Here is a 24,815-nt window from a genome sequence, read left to right on the forward strand (position 1 = left end):
TCCCGGCCCAGGTAACCCAGTAATGTAGCCACTTGTGCCTCTGTCTTTATTTTTTGGTTTTTTGGAAACTCAAAAAATGAACCTGGGCTCTCCTGCGATGCTTTGATTGTTGCTTAATAGGGCCAAGATGTTGGTGATCAATAAGCAGAAATGTTCTTGTCCGACGTCAGACTTCTGTACGCAGTCCATTTAAGACGCTACGGGATGTCATTCGTTGATCGCGCACGCTTATAAGTTGGTTGGTTCACTTTTTTGGTCATCATGTTTAGAGTTTTCTTTTGTCTCATGGGCAACATAATTTATCAATTGATCTGACATGGCATGACATCTGACTTGTCCATAAAGCATTTTTATAATTACTGAATCTATGTTTGCTTCGATAATTTTTCAGCCTTTCAGACTTTTGTATCATCCCCGGAATATATTAAATATTTTTTGTGGTGTGGGAAGATGGGGTCTTTATTATTTTTTTGACTGATCACATTTTTAGCCCTCTATTGCCGATTCTCAAATGATTAAAGATTAGAATTAGTTTTTAAAGTAGGTATCATTAATTTTGAACCATACTTGGATGATATAATTAGAGAAAAACAACAATATTACTTAAAATGTTTCTAAAAGAATTAAATATAATAATTTAAGCGCAATAATAAAAACCGCCGGTCTCGTAGTACAGTCGTCAACTCGTGCGACTTAACAACATGCCCGTCATGGGTTCAATCCCCAAATGGACCGTGCCGCCATACGTAGGACTGACTATCCTGCTATGGGGGGAAATCAATTAGTCACTGAAAGCCAAACCCACAAGTGGTGCAGGCAGGCCTTGACCGACAACGGTTGTTGAGCCAAAGAAGAAGAAGAAGAATAAAAACCGCATTCACCAGGGCCGCGGCAGTCGATCATTTACTCCAACTTTAGACTCCTTTGCCTCAAAAGTTTGCCGACCGCTGGTCTATACGATGTCGGTCGCTTCACTAATGTCCAAACATTGTTTATTTTCCAATGACAACAAATCATCCTCGATAGCTTCCATCTATAATGTACGATATTTCCGATCCACGATTTCGCTGTATGTACATGGTGATTCAGTTGACAACTGTCTATGATTCTTCTCTTTTGCCAGATTCACGAGATTCGTCATTACATACTGCATCGCGATATTCCTCGTTGTGTTCATCAAATGCATCATGAGGTGTGGTTTCATTTTCATCATTACATGCGACATCTTGAAGTGCTTGCATGATATTGTCGGCATCATCGTGAAATAACTTGTTTATTATGATTTTCAACATCCTTCATTTCACGAAACGGGAAGCACTTCTCGTCGAACTTAACGTCTCGCGCGATAATAATCTTTTCAGATATACGATCCCAAATACGATAACCGTTTGGAGCATAGCCGACCATTATTCCCTCAAGACTCTTATTGCCCAGCTTCTTTCTTTTCTGGTCCGGGATCCATAAACAAACCTTACATCAAAAAATTCGAAGGTTTCTAAAATCTGGCTTTACCTTCAGTCAACATTTAGCAGGTTTCATATAGCCCTCCAACGCACTTGTTGGGCTGCGGTTGATAAAATATATAGCCGTCAACACCGCTTCTGACCACATTCGTTTTGTCATGTTACAATCAATGGCTCTGAGCTTCTCAACCAACGTTTTGTTAAAACGTTCTACAACGCCATTCTGGTGTGGATAATAGGCTACCATACACTGCAATTGAATCCAAATTTGCATTTAATATGTTAGCTGCTCACTGGAACAATATTCACGGCCTTGATCTACGGTTATTTTGCTTGTTATTCTCTCGAAGTGAGCTGTTATCATTGCTTCATACTCCTTGAATCGCTCAAATACCTCAGACTTTCTTGTAATTGGATACCTACTACCGCAATGTGTGTGAAATCATCTATGAAGCTAACAAAATATTTGGATCCGTTCCATGCAACAGGATCAATAGGACCACACATATCTAAATGTATCCTATCTAGTGGGCGTGTGGGTGTCTCCAGCTCTAGTTACAACTCGTAAAGGTTTCGCCGAGTATGAGCCACAGCAATCACATCCTTCTTATGTTTCATTATAGCCTTCTCACAGCCGTTTTCGCGAATGAAGAGATCATCCCATAGGAACCCATAACCCATAGGAACTATTTGCAATCAACTTACAGTAACATGAATCGATCGTTCCTAAATGTATTAAAGACTACTTCGATAAATACATTGTTACTACGTTTACACGCGTTTCCTTCGTTTACTCTCGGTTACTTCGTTTACAGGAATTGTGTGTTTTTTCCATTTTCAATGGAAATGGGTAGAAAAAATGTTTATTGAATACTCTCATTTTCATAAAAATGGTGTTGAAAAGCACTTTAGTTATCAATTTTGTGTTGCCCAATTCTGTGAACGGGCTGACAGTTTTTGATGTCTGCATGATTGGAGTAAAATGTTTGCTGTCAGTGATGAAAGCTGACAGCCAGGTGGTGAAAGAAACGATACCAGGCAGTCTAGCGCTTTTGTTTCAAAATTTGAACTGGTGAACAACTTTACACATATCATCAAATAATTCATGTAATATTCATATCAGTTCCTTTTATAGTTTCAATACCGAAATAAGTTTTTAATTTGCGTAACCCACTTATGCAAGCATGGATTAAAAAAAATACTGTAACTGTTAAGAAACGTAACTGAATTTGTTGCATATAATTGATACGTTTGTTCGATTGTTTTGCTTTGTCCTTAGCAAATAAACATTCCCCAAGCTGTTTAATACATAGGGTAAATGTACCAATAGTGGTGCAATTTGTGGTGGTACCGATGTGTTTTAATGGATTTAAAGTGTCAGGAAGGACAATTTCTGAATATTTTAACACCTAACAGTTGGAATATGTTTTCGCAATCATAACCATTTTTACCATGAAACACATCAAATTTACGAAAAAATACATATTTTTGTGATTGCTTCGTTGTACCTATAATAGTGGTATGGTTCCTATAGTCGTCGTATTGTGTTCCTTTAGTGGTGGTAAACAAAGATGCATCAAAAACGGTGTATAATATCAATGAAACTTAGTTTCGAACCTGTTTCGTATGAATAGCAAGGATTACTGCCATAATATTGGTTTCTTGCGTAATTTGATCGTAAAAAAAATATAAATTTGATCGATGAAGCTATTGACTAAAGTACTGCATTACACCTGTCGTCAACCCATACCCAGAAGAGTTTGCTTGATTTGAAGTCGATTTTTCACTCAGCCAAGTAAGCGAATTTTGACCTTTGTTTGGTAAATTACTTACAGAAAACTCATTTTTGTTGCTTATTTTAATGAAAACAGTATGTACAATGTCAAAAATGTCGTCGAAAAAATTCAAAAATTACCTGTTTTTATTGATTTTAGAACTAGGATCACTATAGGAACATGTCTGTTTGGTGTACCTATAATGTCACTATCGTAAAAAACACTTAAACATACGTAAATATGGTCAAAAGCCAATGAATTAGAATAAAACGATATCTTTTGATAACAATTATGTTAAAAAACTTATAATTGCGTTGTCATGTGGTCATTTAGAACGTTAACAAAATTATGAGTATCGTTATTAAATCCTAAGGATTTTGGACAAATGTTGATACCTTTCAATAAACAATGGATTTTTCGGTCACTAAGAAACGGAATGGCCCCATTTCATTTTTAAATCCTTTGCAAAAGGCTAGAGAACATTTCACACTATCGTAGATAACTTAACTACTGTTAATTTATCGTATGAGACGCATTTTAGTGCAATATCACCACTATTGGTACTAGCACCACTATAGGTACGTTTATCCTATATTAGTATTAGTAACAAGCATATTTTTTAGAAAACCGCTTGTTTACTTTCTGATGAGAATGATCCAAGCTGCAGCCCAAGGGGTACGAAAGTGTCAGCTCTACAGAATCGCTGAAATTGTCAATGGCCTACTTCTGCTATATCGCTTCCGCTATATAACAATGCTATATCACACCGAGTGTTTAGAGCAGTGCTTTTCTACCTTTTTGCTGATTTTCGCCCTTCGAGGGTGCATGTAGGATCTCATTCCTCACTCACAAGCTCTTGAGCGGTTGGAGAGCGCATGGTACAATGGAATTTAGGGCAATTTTGATCAAAAATCCCGCCCAAACAGTAATACTTTCTCCCTTGGAGGGAATTCCCCAAAGGTTTCAAACCTCTGATTTAAAAGGAATGTTTAGCGGAGTGAGATACTAGGTCGCTATCAGTAATTCTCTATTGCTATTCTTGACTATAGGTTGAACCGCCTGTACAAGAAAAACGAAAACAGGTACGATACGGGAGACACTGACCCTGACTGTCTATTTGTGAGAGGTTTACATTTTTTGCCACCACTACGCCATAGTCGTATTAACACACGGGCAGTCAACGCTTATCGATGAACTAAAGTATCGAGCTGTTCCAATGGATGATTATTTTGGCCTGCGATAAGAATTCCTTAAGATAAGTTAAGGTTTGGTTAAACTTGATGCCAGATCCAAATGATTCATAACGTTTGGTGTTTTGTACAGCAAGCATGTTACACTGGTTTATCGTTACTTACAATTTTATCAATTTCTGCACTGAATAGATAAACAGTAATGGACCGAGCGTAACTGTTATCTGCATGTTTTCAGCTTAGACGTATTTTGGACGTGGTTAACAACACACCTAATGCGAAAAGGTGAATAAAATTAAATGAAAATCTTGAGACCATTTATTAGTTTATAAAATTGTATCGTACAATATTCAGTGTGCAGTAAATATAAAAAAGGAAACTCTTTTTTTGTTAAAGAATTGTTTCAGTTTAATTAATCATCAAATCGATGATTTGAGAATATCTCGATTCCGCCACGGAATTTTTGGGGTAAGTATAATTATGTTTACAGCATTTTTGAAACAGTAATCATTATTGATAGCTATTTTGCCAGTTGATTTGTTGAGTTTTTGTTTATTACATAAGTAAAATGTACCATAGTTGGGTGAAATTAAATTTAAAGAACAATGAGGAATAGAATGAATGAAGATGCAACTTTTTCTATATGTAATGCACTTCTTGGTGGTTTTCAAAACAAAACAACAAAAAATGTTATAGAATATTGCAGTCTTGGCCTGCCTCAGGAGTGTCCGAAACCGCTCACGGTCTCGCGCCTTCGTCTACCAGTCCGTTATCCCGGCCTTAATGGCGGACGCCTCCACGCCATTTTGCCACCTCAATTGGGCCCTACCACGTCTCCTCTGTCCTTGTCGACGGCCTAAAAAGACAAATCATTCACTTAGGAAAATTTAAATATTGCAAGATGAAGAGCTTAAGATACGTAAAATAAGCCTAGTAGTAACATTATATCCACAAGAGTTTTCAAATGTGTTGTTATGCCTTCAGTTTTGATTGCACATCCTTGAATTGTTTATTAATTAATTTTACAGGGTTTACCAAGTCACTTTGCGATGTGAGCTGCACAATTCATCTGACTTGAGACGTATTTCTATTCTTACGTGCTACTTCATTTGGCCCGAAATAATTTTCTATTCCGCCGCATTCATTTTCATCCATTATATGAAGTCTTTTGACAGGAGATGTTAGCTGGAGCCGCCCGCGATGTTTACATTTTTTTTTTTCAAAATAATTTTTTAGACTTTTAGTACTGATTTGTGATACAATTATGTTGTTCGACGTGTATTTCAGCTCTAAGATCAATACTGACACTGGCTCTAATTCTGATACATTCACAAATCTTAATCTAAAGTCTTTCGCCCATGCAGCATAAACAGGGTTTCACGACCCTTCCGTGTAAACAGAACACCTAGCAACAGTTGTAATACCAAAACATTTCCTTTGATATGAGATCCGTTTCAAGTAAATTGAGGACCCCATAGTTTTCTTTTTAAACATTACACTTAGTTTTCACTTTCACAGATATATTACTTTCTGAATGATCTGCAATAGAACCACAAAAAGGGTTTCAAGGCATTTGCAACACATGGTTTGTAAACAACCATTTTTCGTTAGATATTTTGTAGTCTTTGATTTATCACTGTGTTAAAAACCGATAGCGAATCATACAAGTAAAACATGGTTTTAAGGAATATGTTAAACACTAGCGTTTTCTCTTAATTGCTGGTCTGAATAGGTTTTGCGTTTTGGAAATTATTTTCTTTTTTTGCAGTAATGTTGATACATGATACACTATGGGGTCTGCTGATCTATCTGATTTGATCTGGTGTTGGCACATTTTTGTTCCTTGTTCGTCATCGTCGGCTGGTTTAGGGGTACAGTCGTCAACTCGTACGACTTAACAACATGTCCGTCATGGGTTCAAGCCCAGAATGGACCGTACCCCCATTCTTGGGAATGACTATCCTGCTACGGGTAATAGATAAGTGACTGAAGGCCAAGTCCAGTAGTGGTGTACAGGCCGGCGTTGAACGACAATGATTGCTGTGCCAAAGAAGATTCGTCATCGACAACTACCGGATGATAGTGTAGCATGTCTGCTATACAAAATTATATAATCATAGAACCATGTAAAAACTCTAACATTTCACAGATCAAATTACAATTAACAAACTTTAACACATCCAGTCAGCCAGAGCAACAGTAATAAAAACCCATGTTGAGACACACCAGATAAATACAGCACATGCAAAGATAAAATCAAAATGCGATTGATCGTACGAATTCATGGTCGCTGGCCTAAATAAAAATAATTTTGGAACGGCCTATTTTATCGCAGTAGCGTTTGTATTTTTGATATATAATACATAACATTTCATGAAATGTTCAAGCATTTTTGCGATTCTACGATCGTTGAAGGCTTTCCGATGGGTACGTAATAAGCATAATAGTAACAGTTCATCCACAAAAGCGGCTAATATTGATCTTGCTGAAAACCTCCGAATGAACAATTTTTGAAATCCTGACAAAGGGAATTATCTGGATTCACTCTAATCTCGAGATAATCGATTTTTTAGCCTCAGCAAACATAAAACTTTTTTGTTATAATGGGAAAAAATAGTCATTTCAGGGTGCTAAAAGAACCTGTACAATATTGAAAGAGTTACACCACATACGCCTTCATAAATAAAGAAACAAATTCATTGAACTAATTTGTAACATAACAAAATTATTATGTTTAACTATCAACTAACTATTAGATACCCGCGTTGATTTTACGATTATTCTTTTGTTTTAGTCATGGCACAGAACAACAATACGATGAAAAGGAAAAATGTTCCAATTACCAACGCATCTTCCAGAGGAGATAGTTCTCAGACCGCCTTGAATAAACATATTCATATAAGCAAACCGGCAATACATGGAAGTTTATATCATCTCCACATAGCTACAGTAATTCTGTTACGGGCATATGATACACAACAAAAAAATAAGGACTTCAACTTCAACATTACGGTGGAGGATCCTCATGCTGGAAAATTTGACGATGTAGTTCTACGTTACACTTCTCAACAGGTAAAAGATGGGGCAGTTTATCTGCAAAGCAAACATAGAGATTTGTCGAATTCTAAACACCCATTACCAAACAAAAAATCGAAAACTACGCCAACAATTACCAGAGCCGCTTTGTTGGATAAGGGAAGAACTTCAAATCCACCGTTTTCGATACCCGTCTATTTTTTATCTTTTGTTGAAAGTAATCATAGGATAGGACAACAAAATTATTATTTCTTATGTACCAACGCGCAGATCGACGATGGCATCATTCAATACTTTTCCCAAGTAATTCCTAGTGAACATTATATTCTTCAATGTTATCAAGATCTTGAAGCCACTTTTTATCAATTCAATCCAGATACCATATTTGGCCAACTCGAAGAAACCATTAAAACAGTCAGCCTTGACAAACTAGGCAAGCTATTAGCGAAATCTATTTATAACAAACAGAAAATAACTCTTGATAATCCGCTGTACAACATGTATGCCGCATTGATAAGTAGAATTGTTGAGCAGTCTAATACAGATCTAGCATCTTTACAGCAACCTAACGATATCTATAAATTTAAAAAAGAGTTTTTAGAAGCACCAGAACAATCAACCATTGGAATGCTACGTATAGCTTTAGTAACAGAATATAAAAAAAATCTTAATGTAGGAAAAGAGATTTGGTCTGATGTGGATGAGAAAAAAATCTGGTTGGATCCTAATTTTTCGATAACAGCAGTCAATGATATGTTCGATATGATAAACAAAGATGAGTCGGAATACGCAAAGATTGATGCAAAAATAAAGGAGTTTTATGGAAAATTCATGTTAGTTTGTGAAGCAACAAATGAACTTACGCTTGAAAGTAACAGCAAAAAAATATTAGCAACGTTAACTGATACTGAGATAAATGCCACCTTTAATAACATGCATCTTTCAATATTGGACGCTATGAAAAAAGCAAACGGCTTACAACTTGACTCGATCTATTTAACTAACATATTCAAAAATATTAAGTGCAACACTTGTTACATTGAATGGGCTGATTCCACCAAACAATATGTAGAGTGTCTAAACATAATATATTCATTTGTTCAGATTAATCCTAAGTGGCTGGAAAAATCTTGTTTCTACAGTTATATAGATAAAAAAAGTACTAACAAAATTATTATTATTTTAGCTCGAAAAATGTACATCTTAGTTCCATCATTATAATCCAAACTTTACAACTGTTGCAAATTGATTATTTATTTATTGACACTTCCAAATTCCATAATACCGACACGCTGGAACAACATCTCCAATATATTCTTAGATATATCAACGAGGTAAACTATGCTTCACATAGCATTATCATCATCTTAGAACAACACAATTCATCAATAACTGAAATGTTAAACAAATATCAACATAGATTGATATTACTGGCTAAAACTACAGAAGATAAACAAACACCTGAGGAATGTTTGCTCGTCCAAGATCTTACGCAGGAATCGTTAAAAATGCTATTCATGCATAACGATAAGTTAAATCTTTTCGGAACATCAACTTCTCTAACCAGTATTGTCCGCATGACGGATGATCTATCAGTCTTACTGGATGTATTAAATTTTACAGCATCCACAGGTCGTGAAGAAAGCAACAACATAAATAATCGAAGCTATAATAAGATTAAAAACAACTACATTCATCGTCACTTACAACATTATCCAGCATCTATAATACAGGAGACTCAAGCAAAACATGATTTTAATAAGTCTTTTAATGCGCTAAAAAATTGGTTTGCTCATAAGACACTTAGTTTTCATGACATTTTACATAAATATCAGAATGAATCTATATTTTATGATATAGCCGCATCCATTACAAATAAAACCCATAACCTTGAAAATGTCCCTGACTTGGAGCTCAAGTGCAAATTATCAGTTGTTCTGGATGAAGCCGGATCAGGAAAATCGACCTATTTTACTTGGCTAGCATGGTACTTATCAAACGAATACCCGTCGATGTTTGTAGTTAAATTAAATGCCATCGAATATTCTTCCGAATTTGATCGATTGTCTAAGGGCAATGTAAATGGCCTAAATGATACTGAGGTGATTAGAATATTGTACCAATTCATTTGTCTAGCCATTACTGATTCAATTCAATACAAGCGATCGGAGGGAGGAATATACAATAATTGTGCAAGCAGTGCATTATGTTTCGATTTACTGCAATTTTCTAATGGTCAGATCAATCTTGATGAAAGCAACACTAAGAAGCTTAATGTAGAGCAACTAATACAACTACGCCTTTTTTGCAATAAATTCAACACAAAAAAAATAGTATTATTATTGGATGGATACGATGAAATAATGCCTAACTACTCGGCAGTCGTAAACAAGTGCCTCAAATCGTTTGCTTCGTATGACGGAATAAGAAAAATGTTTTTATCTAGCCGTCCTCATGATTTCCAAGATGGTCTTAAAACATCATTTCAAGATTTTAAGATGTTTCAATTAAAGCCATTTTCGCGAAACGATCAAATACTTACGTTGCATAAGTTTCTTTTGGATCAAATGACTGAATATTACCAGTGCGATGAGGACCATAGGATAGTATTGCTTGGAATTGCCTATCTTATTTTGGATAACTGTTTGAAGGATTTAGTTATTGCTCCGTTATTATTGCAGATGAGCATAGAAACATTTTTACCAGTTATAAGAAAACATGTAAATTTTCATTCAAAAACTATATCTGGAAAATTGTTTTCAAGCGAAAAATTTGACACGCTGCAGTTGATGAAATCTTTTGTAAATCGTAAATTGGATATACTAACAAATGAAAAATCAGGATTATCAGAGTTTTCTTCCAAGACCGTAGTTGCAAGGTGTAATAGAGATATAATTATTCAACTAATTCTACGACAACATTCTATACTAGCTGCATACGTTATCTTTGATAATAGTATCACAAACGATTCACTGCGAAAACAGGAAATAAAAGAAATAATTTCTCAGAATGTGGAAAAAACTGGAATTATAAATGGTGTAATATATGGTATGCCAATGTTTGTCCATAGATTTTTTGCTGAATACTTTGCAGCTACTTGGTTATACGAAAATAAGGACAAACTACATAAAGAAATCTACTTCAAATCTCAAACATTTTGGATGCGACATTTGAACCAAACACGGAACTTTTTCGATCGAATGATCGTTGCACAATTTCAGGAAAGTGAAATTCAACACGAACGAATCGCACATAAATTTCACTTAGCTGTGCTCAACAAATCTAAAGTACAGGTAGAGACGCTTCTATCGGTGGAACCTACTCTTATAAAAGCTAAAGATGCTGCTGGTCGAATTCCCTTGCACTTAGCTTTGCAGTACGATAATGATAAAATTATGCAGTTACTGTTAAACAAAATGGATACCCATTTAGTGAATGTGAAGGATAATCTTTTTAGCTGGAGTGCACTAGATTATGCATTCGTTACAACCAATAAAAATGCAATCAAATCTCTTTTACGTCACGGTGCCACTGTCAATATCGAAAATTTATTCCAACAACTTTTTTCAAATGACGTTGAAAATTTGATAATCAATACTTGCTGTTATATTAACCATATACCATCTGCTGACGACGCCCGACAATTAGCAATTAATGTTGTTCAACATCTGTACCACAACAAGAACGTCGACATTCGGGTTAAACGCGCGAATTTGAAAGGCTTGTCAATATTGGAATATTGTATTACGAAAAAGATGTTCGAATTATTTAAACAGTTTATTCTGCACCACGTAGATGCACAGAACTACTTGCGTAGTATTTCCAACCAATTGATGATAACTGCAATCAATCATAAAGTTTACGATATCGTATGCTTTGTAATTGATAGTCTTGATTACTATCCTCCCGAAATAAAGAATACTTCATATATATTCACAGCAGTTATAACTGCCATCAAGTTGGGTCTAATGAAATCATTCAAGATTTTTCTTGAACAGTTATGTTTTCGCTTGAACATTTCCTATGCCGATGATAACATAGACGATACCTTCACGGCAAATAGCACTGTATCCTTTCACGCAGACATTGCTTGCTTTCCAAAGGGCTGTTGTGTGCGCACCTCTAAAAAAGTTCTTTTACCATTGCCAGAATATGACGAGCAGAATACTTTAAACAAAAATTATCTTTTCGAAACACTCTTGGCTAGAGCAGTGCAAGAAGGAAACGTCCAAATGATAAGACACATTATTGCAAAGCATAAAATGATTATTACTAACAGAACTATTGTAATGGTAATGCGCTTACTACCAAAGGGAAAACGCGTTGTTCATGATAAGTCCTACGTTGCTTTTAAATATCTATTGGACAGGACTGCCGATCTATATACAATCGATAAAGAGGGACGAAATCTTTTACACATGACCATTCAAAATGGTTGTTTCTTCATGGTACTCTGTTTAATAGATGCCAAATTTGACCGAACATTAATCAACACTAGCAATCAGTGGAATGTGTTTCATTACATCGCTTCAAGTGAATCAAGTTACAATGATAGGGCGCTTAAATTGTTTAAATATTTTATGCTACTTGGCGATACTGAGCGGTACGACACACAGGATGTTTTTGGAAATAGTGTCTATGAAACAGCTATAATTAATGATAATTTTGACATTGCTAGAGAAATGGTAGAAACAAAACTTACAAATTCTTCTACGCCAGAGCGAATTGTGTTTTTGCTTGATACTGTAGAACGGCTTGTGGAACTAGATAAATTAGACAGCGTTACGGAATATTTTAAATACTTATTTGAATATGGAGATAATGTGTGGAAAGAAGTGTATGATACTATCTATGAACGTATACCTATAGTTTGAATGATTAATGATTTTTAAACTAAATGATGAATTACATATTGATGATTTCCAGGCATTTTAATAGATCCCCTTTTGGCAATAGAAATTAGTAACTAGTAAAATTTATCTAAAAAAGTTTGCATGCTTTCATGATAATTTATCCGATAAATGTTCTAATTCGCCAAAGTTTGATTGTAAAATTTAATCAAAACACCGTGAGAACGGTTAGTAAAATTAAAACCGCTTTTACAGCTGTAACGACCAAATCGTATTGTAATAGCATTTAAGTAAACAATACATAAATAAAAAAATAAAAAAATAAAATTATGATTCATAACTACATAATGAACGTTGCTCTCTCACTCTTTTATGTATAATTCTTCAGTGGCGGGGTTCAGTGGATTAAGGGTATCGGGGGCCCTAGGCGGAAAGACGAGTTGAGGCCCCCTGCAAATGGTCTTCTTCTTCTTCTATATGCGAGTTTGGACCTATATCCTCCTATGTTAGATGGCAACCATCTCTCATAATCAGAGGCTTACCGTACTCTTATTTGTCGTTGGACTATTCTGAGTCATATCGACTTGGTTTTGATATGGGTTTTTTGGGTTTAGAAACGTATCTGGTTTTCTTTAATAAATCTCGTTATTCGTTCTTTAATTAGTTATAGTTCGCATTGGCTACAATATGGTTTATTCGTTATTTTCATTGTATGCAGCCATTTGTTTCCTAGGTCGTGTCCTGCTAGTATACGATTAGTTATTCTTATTTCGCTTGCTGACAGGTTGGTTTCCAGATGCCATGGCTTAGTTTCAAACACTGGTTGAAAATACTCGAATGTTTTTCCTTTCTTTTGACATTGGTTATTGTACCACTTTTGAGTTCCTTCTATCATTTTGTTTTTCGTTAGTAATAATGCATCGTCTAGTCTTAACTTCTTTTGTATTCGGTTTTCCGCGTTGATACCTTCTTTAGCTAGTTCATCTGCTTTTTCGTTTCCCGGAATGCCTATATGTCCTGGAATCCATTTGATTTCCGCTTTGATTTGTTTGCATTTGTTCAACATGTTGTGTAATGGTTTTTCAATGTGTGTGTCTTTTTGTGCTTTGTTGATGATTTCGCATGCTGCCTAACTGTCTGTGTATATGATTAGATTTTTAATTATTTTTGTTTTTGCTATTTCGGGGGCTTTTTCTATTGCAGTTATTTCGATTGATGTTATAGATGTAGCGTTTTCTAGTTGGTATGCGTATTCATATTTTCTGTCCTGAGATGTAATAAATATTCCTATTCCTGCTCCTTCTATAGTTTTGCTACCGTCTGTGAATATGATTGTTCTTATTTTTTTAACCTCTTCAATTTCGTTTAAGTATTCTTTTTTCATTATTCTTTGGTCGTTATGGTTCTTTTTTGATAGTTTTTGGTCGAGTTTGGTCCTAATGACTGTTTTGTGGTTGATGTTGTTCCTTATGATATGTACCATTTTTTTAATTATTTGTTTGTTTTCTGTATATAGTTTTTCCATATAGTTCATTCTTCTTTTTTTTTCTGGTTCAATTCTTTTCTAATTGTTTTTTTGTGAATGGGTGCTAAATATGTGGTTCTGTAACTAAGGGGTATTTCTGCGTTTATAGCATATGGTGTGTTAATCGGAGTTGTGTTAGTGCAACCCGAAACCTTTCTAATAGATTGAGTAACAATTGTGTTCATAGTGTTTAGTTGCCTTTTCTTTGCATTTCCCAGAAAGGATGCTCCATACTCGAGTGTACCTCTAACTATTGATCTATGTACTGCAATAGTTTTCTTTGGATTTAAGTTGTTTTTATAGTTGCATACGTATTTCAGGACATTTAGTTTGTTTCGTGCTTTATCTTTTTGTGTTCAATTTGTTTGCGAAATGTTAGTTTGCTGTCTATTAGTATGTCCAAATATTTGTATGTTTTTACTCTTTCAACTGTTTCTCTGTCTATATCAATTGCTATGTCACTTATTTCGGTATCTGTTACCCACAATTTTGTTTTTTTGTGTGTTTATAGGCAGATGCAGTTTTTGCCATTGTTGTGAAGTGGTTCAATGCTTCTTGTAGTTTTTTCTCTAAATCTCTTGGTGAGCTACCTGATTGTACTATAGCGAAGTCGTCAGCATATTGTATGATTTCTATATTTTTTTGTTTTTGTTGTTGTGGAAATCACGTGTGTAAATGTTAAAAAGGGTTCGAGATAAGACGTCTCCTTGTGGCAGACCATCTGAAACCAATTTTCGGACAGTCTCCCCTTCCACTTCTATCTCAAATGTTCTGTTATAGAGGAATGCTGCGATCCATCGTATAATATCTTTGCTTATTTGGTTTTCTTCCAAGATTTGGATTAGTAGGTCTGTTTTTACGTTATTGTACGCATTTGTAAGATCAACAAATACGACTCCCGTAAGTCTCTTTTTTCTTTTGTTGTGAGATATTTGGTTCATCAGTAAGTTTATGCATTGATTAGTCGTTCGTTTTTTCCTAAAACCAAAGGAAGCGTCAGGGATGATGTTTTTTTCAGCATTTTGTTTGTCTAGGTTATATAGTACTGCAGAATTTGCTATTTTTGTTATTGTTGGTATCAATGCTATTCCTTTGTAGTTTCTGGGGTCGTTGTGTTCTTGTTTTGGCTTTGGAATTGCTATTATTTTTATTTTCTTGTAGCGTTTTTTTAGCTTTCCGACTTTCCACATATTGTTTATTTCGTTTACGAATTGTTCGGCCACTTCATTGTTCAAATTTTTTAGAATCTCATAAGATATTTTGTCGTTACCGGGTGCTGTATTCTTTTTTTTTCGTGGTATTTCATGCCAATTACTTAAGTCGATTAGATTAGTTGGTACTACCCCTTGATAGATTTTTTTGTTACCTTTTTTATTTTTTTAAGTCTATGTCTAGAAACTCTTTCGCCGCTTGTTTGTTTTGGTAAATGATATTTTGCTCTAGTGAAAGTGTGGTCTTTCCTTCTAGATTGCCAAGAAAATCCCACATTTCTTTGCTTGTGGTGTTTGTATCGAATTTATCTAGCTTCTTCTCTATCTTTGTTCTTTTGTGTACTCTTTTTTTGTATCTGAACGTTGCCGTTGCTTTATTGAGGTTTATCATGTTTTCGACTGTTCGATTATTTGTAAATGTTTTGCGTGCTCGGTTTTTATCGTGCCATGCCTTTTCGGTCTCTCGATTCCACCATATTTTTGGTTGTTTTCGTTGTTTGTGACTATTATTCCGTATTTTGATTTGAATCGCCTTTATGACTGAGCTTAAATTTCCATTTCTTTCTAGTATGAGCTGATTTATGTCGATCATCAGTTGTTTTTTGTTCATATATGTTCTTTGCCTTGTTCTGTTTTGTAGTTGAATTTAGGTTATGATTGTCCTATGGTTAGTGGCACCCATGTGATGGCCTAAAACTTTGCGTTTGCTCTTGATCATGATATCTTCCGATACCATGGTAAGATCAATTGCTGTTTTCTGTCTTTTTGTATCTGTGGGAATGAAAGTAAACTCCCTCTCGTGGAGCATGTACAGATTTGTCTCTTCGAATTCATCCACTAGGAACATGCCTTTACTGTCGTTGTATGTGTTTCCCCATATGGTATGGTGGTAGTTTAAATCAGCTGTTATTATAGTTTTGGTTTTGTGTTCGGTTTTGTTAAGCAATTTTAGCAGGGCATTTTTGTACAGGGCAATCGGTGTGCTGGGGTTGGCATATACACTTATGATATTTAATTTAGTTTGGAGCAGTTGAACTTCGGTTAATTGTACGTGATCATTTTCTTCGTACTCGTTTATTACCTTGTATTGTACACCTTTTTTCACGTATATACCAGTTCCTGTAAATGGTAAATGTTGGTAAATGGTAAATAAACTTGAAATGCCGTCCGGGGCCCCTTCGATCATCAGTCACAGGCTCTAAATTTTTGCTGACGTGGGGGGGAGGGGCGAGGGGTGCAAATGATTCGCCAGCCTCGGGGCCCCAACGGCCATCCTTCCGAGGGCCCTTGTCGCTAGTACTCTGTCCATACGGTATACTATAGAATGGCGATCTACGGGGCCCCTAAATCGGCGGGGCCCCAGGTGACCGCCTAGTCCGCCTACCGTTAGATCCGCCACTGTAATTCTTCACCGTGTTCCGTGTTTTAACAGACCAATGAAACAATTAGTTCTTTATCTAATGTTTGCAGTGCAATAATGATCAAAGAAGAGCATGAAAAATAATTAGTATTCAATTCAAGCCGGCTATGGTTTCAAATTTTATATTAAGATTTTCAAACAGAAGAACACAAAGTACAACAAAAGAAACAAACCAAGGATGCATGATAATTTTGTTGCACGTCATTTACCGAGTCAGTCGCCAGAAGTGAAATATGGATTGGCCTCTAGAGGGGTGGAGTAAGCAAACTAAGTGGCCGCGTAGAGCCCCGTGATCTGGAGGGGCCCTCAAAATGGAACCAACCGCCCGCTCACAAGTTAAATTGCTACTCAATCCGCCTCTGGTTGAGAATATTTGATTCAATCCCTTGTTCGACGTAAAAGTGGAAGTAAAATTCTAAACGTCAAGAATGTCGATTTTCCCCGCGAAATGACACAACTGTTCGATCATCACAATTTGGATGCGTCGCTCAAACACGCCCAGAGCGTTTGCATCCTCCGCTCGGATGGTGCAGGACTCGTGTCCGTAGAGGACCACCGGACGAATCAATGTGCGATATATCTCACATTTCGTGCGGGATCGAAGTCTTCTGGATCTCAGCAGTCGGTGAAGCCCATAGTATGCACGATTCCCCTGCACAATGCGTCTCTGGATTTCGCTGCTGATGTCATTGTCCGAAGTAACGACCGTCCCAAGATAGCAAAACTCCTTTACTACCTTGAGATTGTTGCCGTCAACCAATACACTTTCTTCCCAGATGGTCTGAGTCTCCGACAAACAGGTACTTTGTCTTCGTCACATTGATTCTCAATTCAATTCTTGGTGCTACACGGTTGAGTGAGGTGTACGCCTCACACACCTTCTTTGTTATCCTGCCGATGATATCGATATCATCCGCGAAGCCAAGAAATTCGAGAGACCGGTAGAGGACTGTGTCACAGATGTTGTTTACCCCCGCACTTCGAATGAGACCTTCCAGGGCGATGTTGAAGAGCAGACAAGAGAGTCCGTCACCTTGCCTCAGACCCCAATGAGATTCGAACGATTCTGACGTCAAGTTCGACACTCTAACCTTGCATTGCACCCCGTTAATGGTAGCATCTAACATCCGGATCAACTTCCCAGGAAAGTGGTACTGCTGCATGATGCTCCATAGCTCCTTCCGGTCTATGGTGTTGTAGGCCGCCTTGAAGTCTATGAACAGGTGGTGCGTTGGGATCAGGCGCTCTCGGCACTTCTGGAGGATCTGCCGTAGAGTGAATATTTGGATGATGGTGGATTCCTCCAACAAACCCAGCTTCGTAGCTGCCGACAAAATTTATAGCAAGGAGCGCAAGTCTGCAGAACAGGATCTGGGACAGGATCTTGTAGGCGGCATTCAGGACTGCGATGGCTCGGAAATTCGAACAATCCAGCCTGTCGCCCTTTTTGCAGACTAGGTGAATAACACCCAGCTTCCATTCCTTCGGTAGTTTTTCCTGTTCCCAGACTTTCACGATTAGCTGATGCATTTCGACGGTAAGCCTCTCCGGCTCCATGCTTTTAAGCTGCTTGATGGCGCTGGCAATCTCATCCAGAGATGGCGGGGGCACCTTGTCGTCTGCACCGATGCTGTCGCTGTTGTTACTGCTGTGCTGCTGCTGTGGTGGTTGCCTTGTTCTGCCACTTGCGCCAGCCTCTCCTGCTTATACTCCATTCAGATGTCCTTCGTAGTAGCACTTCCACCTTTCAATCACCTCCCGCTCGTCCGTCAGGAGATTTCCTTCCGCATCCCGGCACTTTGCTGTTTTAAGAGCAAACCCGCTCCGTGCCTCCTTCAATCTTTTGCAGTACAAGCGGATGTCCCTCGACTGGGCTAGCTGTTCCAACAGCTGTTCGTCTGACTCTTCAAAACGGCGCTGCTTGGCCTGGAAAAGCAGGGTTTGCTGTTTCCTCAGTCGTCTGTAGATTTCCACGTTCTGCAGGTTTCATGCCGTAGCATGCGGGCGCACGCTGCATTCTTCTCCGATAGTGCTCGTCTGCACTCTTCGTCAAAGCATTCCTTTTTATCTCTACGTGGTAAGCGGCCGATCTTGTGTTCGGCTGCAGTGCTGATGGCTCGTTCCACCATACGCCAGTGGTCTGTGAGGGGCATCGCGGCGTTGTTGTTCTCGGCCGGTAGCGCTTCTCCAAGTGCTGTCGCATACCCCTCCGCCACATCAGCACACTTCAACCGGTCCAGGTTGAGCCTTAGGGTGGCGTGACTCCGTTGGTTGTTAACCATGGAGAGTTTCTGGCGTAGCTTTACCATGATCAGGAAATGGTCCGAGTCGACGTTTGCGCCTCTATACGTTTTAACGTCGATACTATCCGAGAAGTACCTCCCGTCAATCAGAATGTGGTCGATATGGGACATTGAATTACCGCTAGGGTGTGCATGGAGGAAGGTGCTGCGGATGTTCATGTGCTTAAAGGGGCAAAGTTTATCTGCCTGAGGTTGTTATCGTTTGTCAGCTGGTGGGCGCTGAAGCTTCCATTCGTTGGTTTATATGCCTCCTCCTGTCCGACCTGAGCATTAAGGTCTCCGATGACGTCCTTCACGTCATGTTTTGGGCGGCGGTCGTACTCTGTGTATAGAATGACTCCTTCTCGTCATCGGTGCTCCCAAGGTGCGGACTATGCACATTTAGAATGCTCAGGTTGAAGAATCCGCCACGAATTCTCAACCTGCACATCCGTTCGTTGACCGGCTACCACCCGATCACTCTCTGCTGCATCGCACCCAGCACCATGAACGCAGTATCGAGCTCGCGCGTCTCTCTACCGCTCTGGTAGATCGTGCAGTTGCTACGGTACTGGCACATTGTCAATTGTTGAAATACTGAACTCCAAAGTGAACCATCAAAACTGAAGCAAGACACTGAGGCGAATGAAGGCAAAAGGCTCAAAGTCTCTAAAAAAATGAATAATAAAAAAACTGAAGCAAGTGAGATTTGAGTAATGGTCGACGGTGTTGATACCCGCGTATCTGACCACACACCCATTCATATAGATTCTTGCTCGGAATGTTTGAAGGGTAGATAGGCCATGATTAGATAAAACTTGTCGAAACACATTGCAAGAAAAGGACAGATATACAGTCAGAATTCAATAGTTGAATGCTTTTTAGTTGGACACTCAATGTAAGGCTAAAGGAACTCGGTTCTTTGAAATGCTTAAAAAGTTTTATTAAAAAGATTTTATATGACCGTTCTCTTCAATCTCTGATTTGCGACTAACAAGAAACTACAATGAACCGATCGCTCCACTAATACTTTGTTTCCACAGGGTTACTTCGTTTACACCCCCTCTCGATCGTTCTACCCAAGTTTCTTCCTCAAGATTTTGAATTAATAAGCTTCTAATGCCTTATTGGAATGTAGCTTCAGAAGTGTTCGAATCAATTTCATTAACTTCAATCCAACATCCTGTAACAATCCCAAGAATTGCCTCAACAAACCAGGAGAAGCTTCAGGCAGTTTTTCATGAAGAAATGCTCCCTCAAAATCAGGCCTTAATGTTGACGATTCACCTTTGATAGCTTTCTTCCTAATTTCACAATTATAACGACTTACGTTTGCGCTGAGTTTTTAAGTTATCGGTTCTTCCCTTTCGCCACTTTCTTTTTCATGTATTCCTTTATCGCCTAATATTTCAAAATATTCCTTATTATTCTCTTTAATATCGACTAAATGTGTATGCACTTGCAAACCGTTGGCAGCATTCCCTTTCCGGCCATTTCCCCCTCTTGCTGAAAACGGTCCTTGTCCCGCTGTTCACGAAAGGGGAATTTAACATCTCGATTTTCAGAACCACAAGTGTCGTAATCCAATGAGAGAAATACCAACTCTTGATTTTCTTTATATGGTTCTCGGCATGTGTCGCAAAAACGTGTCGATTTTCGATCGCAACCGTCTACCACATAGTTTTGCACCACCATGCCTGTAGCTTGAAATCGAAAATATTCATTACGATGCTTTAGTGTACTCACCGCTGTCATACACGTATTTGCAGATCGTCTCGTTTCTAACTGTAACTCTAGCTCATAAAGATTTTGTTTCATATGAGCAACGCCAATTACATCCTTCTCTAGCTTCATTAGAGCTTTTTCAAAGCCATCTTCACGAGTAAAAAGCACATCGATTCCAGCATGCGTCATTTTCTTTACAGAACTCTTTTCAACTCAGGTAAATACATAACATTCTTCATTTCTAAAATAACGCCTTCTTTCGTTTTTCCACGCACGGTACCTTGGTATTCTCCGACTAAAGTTACACCGTCTTTGGCAACATCAACGATAAACGGTTCTTTCAATTTTCGAATGTTTTGAAGGTATTTGATGTTGTTGATGAAGTGGTCACTGCATCCGGAAACGATTACAAATGAATGTATTGCTTGCTCTTTTTCTTCCACTTCACACTGAGGTTTCACTAAGAAACTCACGGTTTTGCCTGACACAACAGACTTAGCGTTTCTGTTTTCTATCTTGGATCGGCAATCCTTTTGTATGTGGCCTAATTTTCCACACCGGTAACATTTTCCTTTGAATTTCTTCATCTGATTACTTCCACCGATAAAAGCAGTTGAATTTTCTTCAACATAGTAGTCTACCCTGTCGACTCGCTTAGACTCTTCTCCTAGTAACCGATGTTTTACCATTTCTAATGAGAGGTCATTATCTTCGATATTTTCAAGGGCTGTCACAAGGGGCCGGTCTGGTGGTACAGTCGTCATCTCGTACGACGTAACAACATGCCCGTCACGGGTTCAAGTCCCGAATAGACCGTGCCCCCATACGTAGGTCTTGACTATCCTGCTATGGTAACAAAAAGTCACTGAAAGCCAAGCTCACTTCATTAGTGGGTACTGGCAGGCCTTGACCGACAGCGGTTGTTGTGCCAAAGAAGAAGAAGTCACAAGAGGATCGTAGCTATCCGGCAACGTTAAAAAAAGATGCGACACCAAATCGTTCTCTTCCATTTTCGCACCTGCAGTTTTCAACTGTCGCACTAGGTCGTCGAATTCGGCGAAATGACTTCGCATAGAATACCCTTCCTTCATGCGTAATGTGGCCAGCCGTTTGTGCAAGATCGTCTGGCTTGCCCCCAACTTCTTCGGAAAGGTGTCTTCAAGAGCTTTTCACATTTCCTTGGCTGTTTCCTTTTCTTCGACTATGGCTAAGCAATCATCTCCAACAAATCCAACCAGCAAGGATTTTGCTTTCCGGTCCATTGTAAAAACTTGTTCCGCGGTTCTCCGACCGCCTCAGGCACGTCTTCTTCGAGCGCCTCCCAAACTTCCGAAGCTTCCAAGAACAAACGAACTCGAAAACGCCATTTTCCGTAATTCGTTCCATTCAGCTGGGGAATGCCAGCACTTTCCTTTACAGAGGAGCCCATAACCTAAAGGAACTCGGTTCTTTGAAATGCTTAAGAAGTTTTTATTAACAATATATTATATGACCGTTCTCTTCAATATCTGATTTGCGACTAACAAGAAACTACAATCAACCGATCGCTCCACGACTACTTTGTTTCCACAGGGTTACTTCGTTTACAAAGGCTAACAGTTTAATTAAAAAGCATGCGTTTTTGTGGAAAACCCGGATTTTGAAAAATTCACAAAAATCTAATCGCTTGCCGAAACAAATTTCACAATAAAATTGTATGGAAAAACGTGCGAACTAAAAAGTACATTGTTGCGTACGACCTCATTATGAAGTAAAAGCATATATGCGGATGTAGCGAAATAAAACACTTCAAGTTAAAACACCTCAAGTTAAAACAAAGTTCAAGCAAAACACGCCTCAAGCAATAGCGCGCGCTTCAGAAACGCAACAAACATAAACAGGTAGTCAACCGTTCTCACGATTCAAACGAGGAAGTAACTTCACGCAATTCATAAACCATAGGTACATGTCGCATTAAGTATTAATAAAACTTGCTATCAAAATAGTCATAGTTATAGTTAGCTGACCTATATGCAGTCAGCAACTAAATAGCATATAAGAGATGAGAACCTAAATAAAGTAAGCGCATTCGAACACAAACCTCAGAATCGCTCGTTTCTTAATAGTAGGAGGCACTCTCCGGACGACGAAGGAAAATATACCCGACTCGGTGTTCGCACCGGCGTTGGGCGCTGCGACGGAGCATTACATCCGCCAGCAGCATTATTTTAAAGTTAAAGCGAGTTAAAGTGAGTGAAATAGTAAGAATCAGCACCGTGAGTGGAATAGATCGGCAATAAGGTGCGTGTTCAATAGCTCAATCAAAAAAACCGATGTGTTCTGTACGGTGGTTCAACATAGACTCTAACATTTATTTCATCATTTCAATAGACGTACGCGTTCTCACTAACACTAACTAACTCTTATCGTTATGGACTAAATTATGGCTACTTGTATGCTATTACCTTTCAGCATACATCTAGGCGCTAACAGTGCGTAAACCAGCACGTCCGCCGAAACACCGCGAGTGAAAGTGCGTAAAGTAATAGGAATCAGCACCGTGAGTGGAATAGAACGGCAACTAGGTGCGTAAACCAGCACGACCGCCGAAACACCGCGAATGAAAGTGCACAAAGCAGTAAAATCAACACCAGGAGTGGGATAGAACGGTAAATAAGTGCGTAACTAAGCACGACCGCCGAAACACCATAAGAATAATGTGACATCCTATAACAAATTTTACAAAAAGCTTCTCATTTTCAATCTCTCACTATTGAGCGTTACTTTTTCACTCTATAGTGAGACGTTGTTGGTTAGTGAGTTGATGTTAGGTGCGGATAACTTGGATGGTTTTTGTACCGTGTACTTGCACCGACATAGCGATTCATCGATGTAGGCGTTGGACAAAAAACGACAAACCATAAACAAACATATGTATATGAAGTTGTATAAGGCCGCAAATACACGACGCAAAAAAATTAAATTGTAGTTAAATTGTAGTTAACGTGAACCGATTGATCAACGAGCTACAAACGGTGTAGGATGTAATTACCGCAGCAGTGGACAGCTACGGGTTGACAAAACAATCAATCCGAGAGGAGACACATACTGGACAAATATTTTTCCTTGATGGTCCTGGTGGCACTGTGCTCTAAACTATTTTTGCGTACCCGCGAACTTCCTGGACGCTGGAACAGTTCCTATAACATCCGTGTACAGTTAGCACAGGCTGAATTGATGAAACAGGCATCACGGATCGTATGGAACGAGACATCCATGAGCAGCCGCTATGCTCTAGAAGCTCGCGCCTTGGATCGCGTCCTGCAGGATGTTATGGGAAATCGCCAAACGTTCGGTAATAAGGTGGTTCTACTATGTGGTGACTTCCGACGGATACTGCCAATCATCCCGCGTGATATTAAAGACCAGGTCTTGCAGCAGTGCATCCAACTGAACATGCTGTTGGGAAAATTTAGGGTATTGTGTGTGCGGGAAAACATGCGTATTCAGACAGCCCAGACTGTTCAAGATGCGAAAGAGCCGAAAGAGTTCGCATAATTTCTGCTCCGTATCTCCGTACGGCATATGATATTCCCGGGTTTCGATAAGGCGTATGCCAAGATACCACGGGACTTGATATTACCTGGAACATATGATCCAAAAGGTAAAGCAAATTTATCGCAAACAGTGTGAATTTTGATAAAAACATTATTTATTTCAACAGGTAAACCACCCATAATTTAATTTGTATTATATTAAATAGAAGAAAATAATATAAGCATAGAACAAAATTTGTTTACAAAGGATTCAAAAACGAAATTATTGAATGATGTAAAGTTCTTATATACCCCCCAATAAACGTTGCGTAGCCCTGTAACCGGGCCATTTTAACTAGTCATAAACAAAACCCGAGAACCGTTAGCGAACACAAGAGCACGGAGGGTAACGACAACAATATAAACAAACCAACGGCAAAACGTCAAAAAGCCAAATCAGCAAAAGGCTACGCCAACGTAGTTACCATTCGGTTACACATCAAGGTCGGCGACAACGATATAAAAACAACGAGTAACAACAAACAGCTTAAGTTTCAATGAAAATAGCTGATTAAAAACATCGAATTAAACAACAACGAGTAGGCTTACTCGGTTTGGAACGGATAGCAAGCATTGAGTCATCGTCAGGTCCGAAAAACAAAACGAACAGCGAGCGACTAGCGGCAAGTTAACCGGCGTCTCCAAGCAGCAAGCAGCAACTCATCGTCAGGGCGGGCAAACAAAACAAACAGCGTGCGGATAACGGTCAGTGCACCAGCGACTTCAGGCAGCAGACAGCGATCGCAGACGTTCCAAGCAGCAG

General features: G+C 38.5%; 1 protein-coding gene across 1 annotated transcript; it reads left to right on the forward strand.

The window, feature by feature from the left end:
* Positions 1 to 4,532: 4,532 nt before the first annotated feature.
* LOC121601452 lies at positions 4,533 to 8,685 on the forward strand. The gene is made up of 3 exons (XM_041930275.1): positions 4,533 to 4,713; positions 4,825 to 4,896; positions 7,223 to 8,685. Exon 3 carries the CDS (start codon positions 7,225 to 7,227, stop codon positions 8,683 to 8,685), a length of 1,461 nt encoding a protein of 486 aa, XP_041786209.1. The 5' UTR covers positions 4,533 to 4,713; positions 4,825 to 4,896; positions 7,223 to 7,224.
* Positions 8,686 to 24,815: the final 16,130 nt, after the last annotated feature.

The sequence above is a fragment of the Anopheles merus genome, unplaced genomic scaffold (genome assembly GCF_017562075.2).
Source record: "Anopheles merus strain MAF unplaced genomic scaffold, AmerM5.1 LNR4000094, whole genome shotgun sequence".
NCBI lineage: Eukaryota > Metazoa > Arthropoda > Insecta > Diptera > Culicidae > Anopheles > Anopheles merus.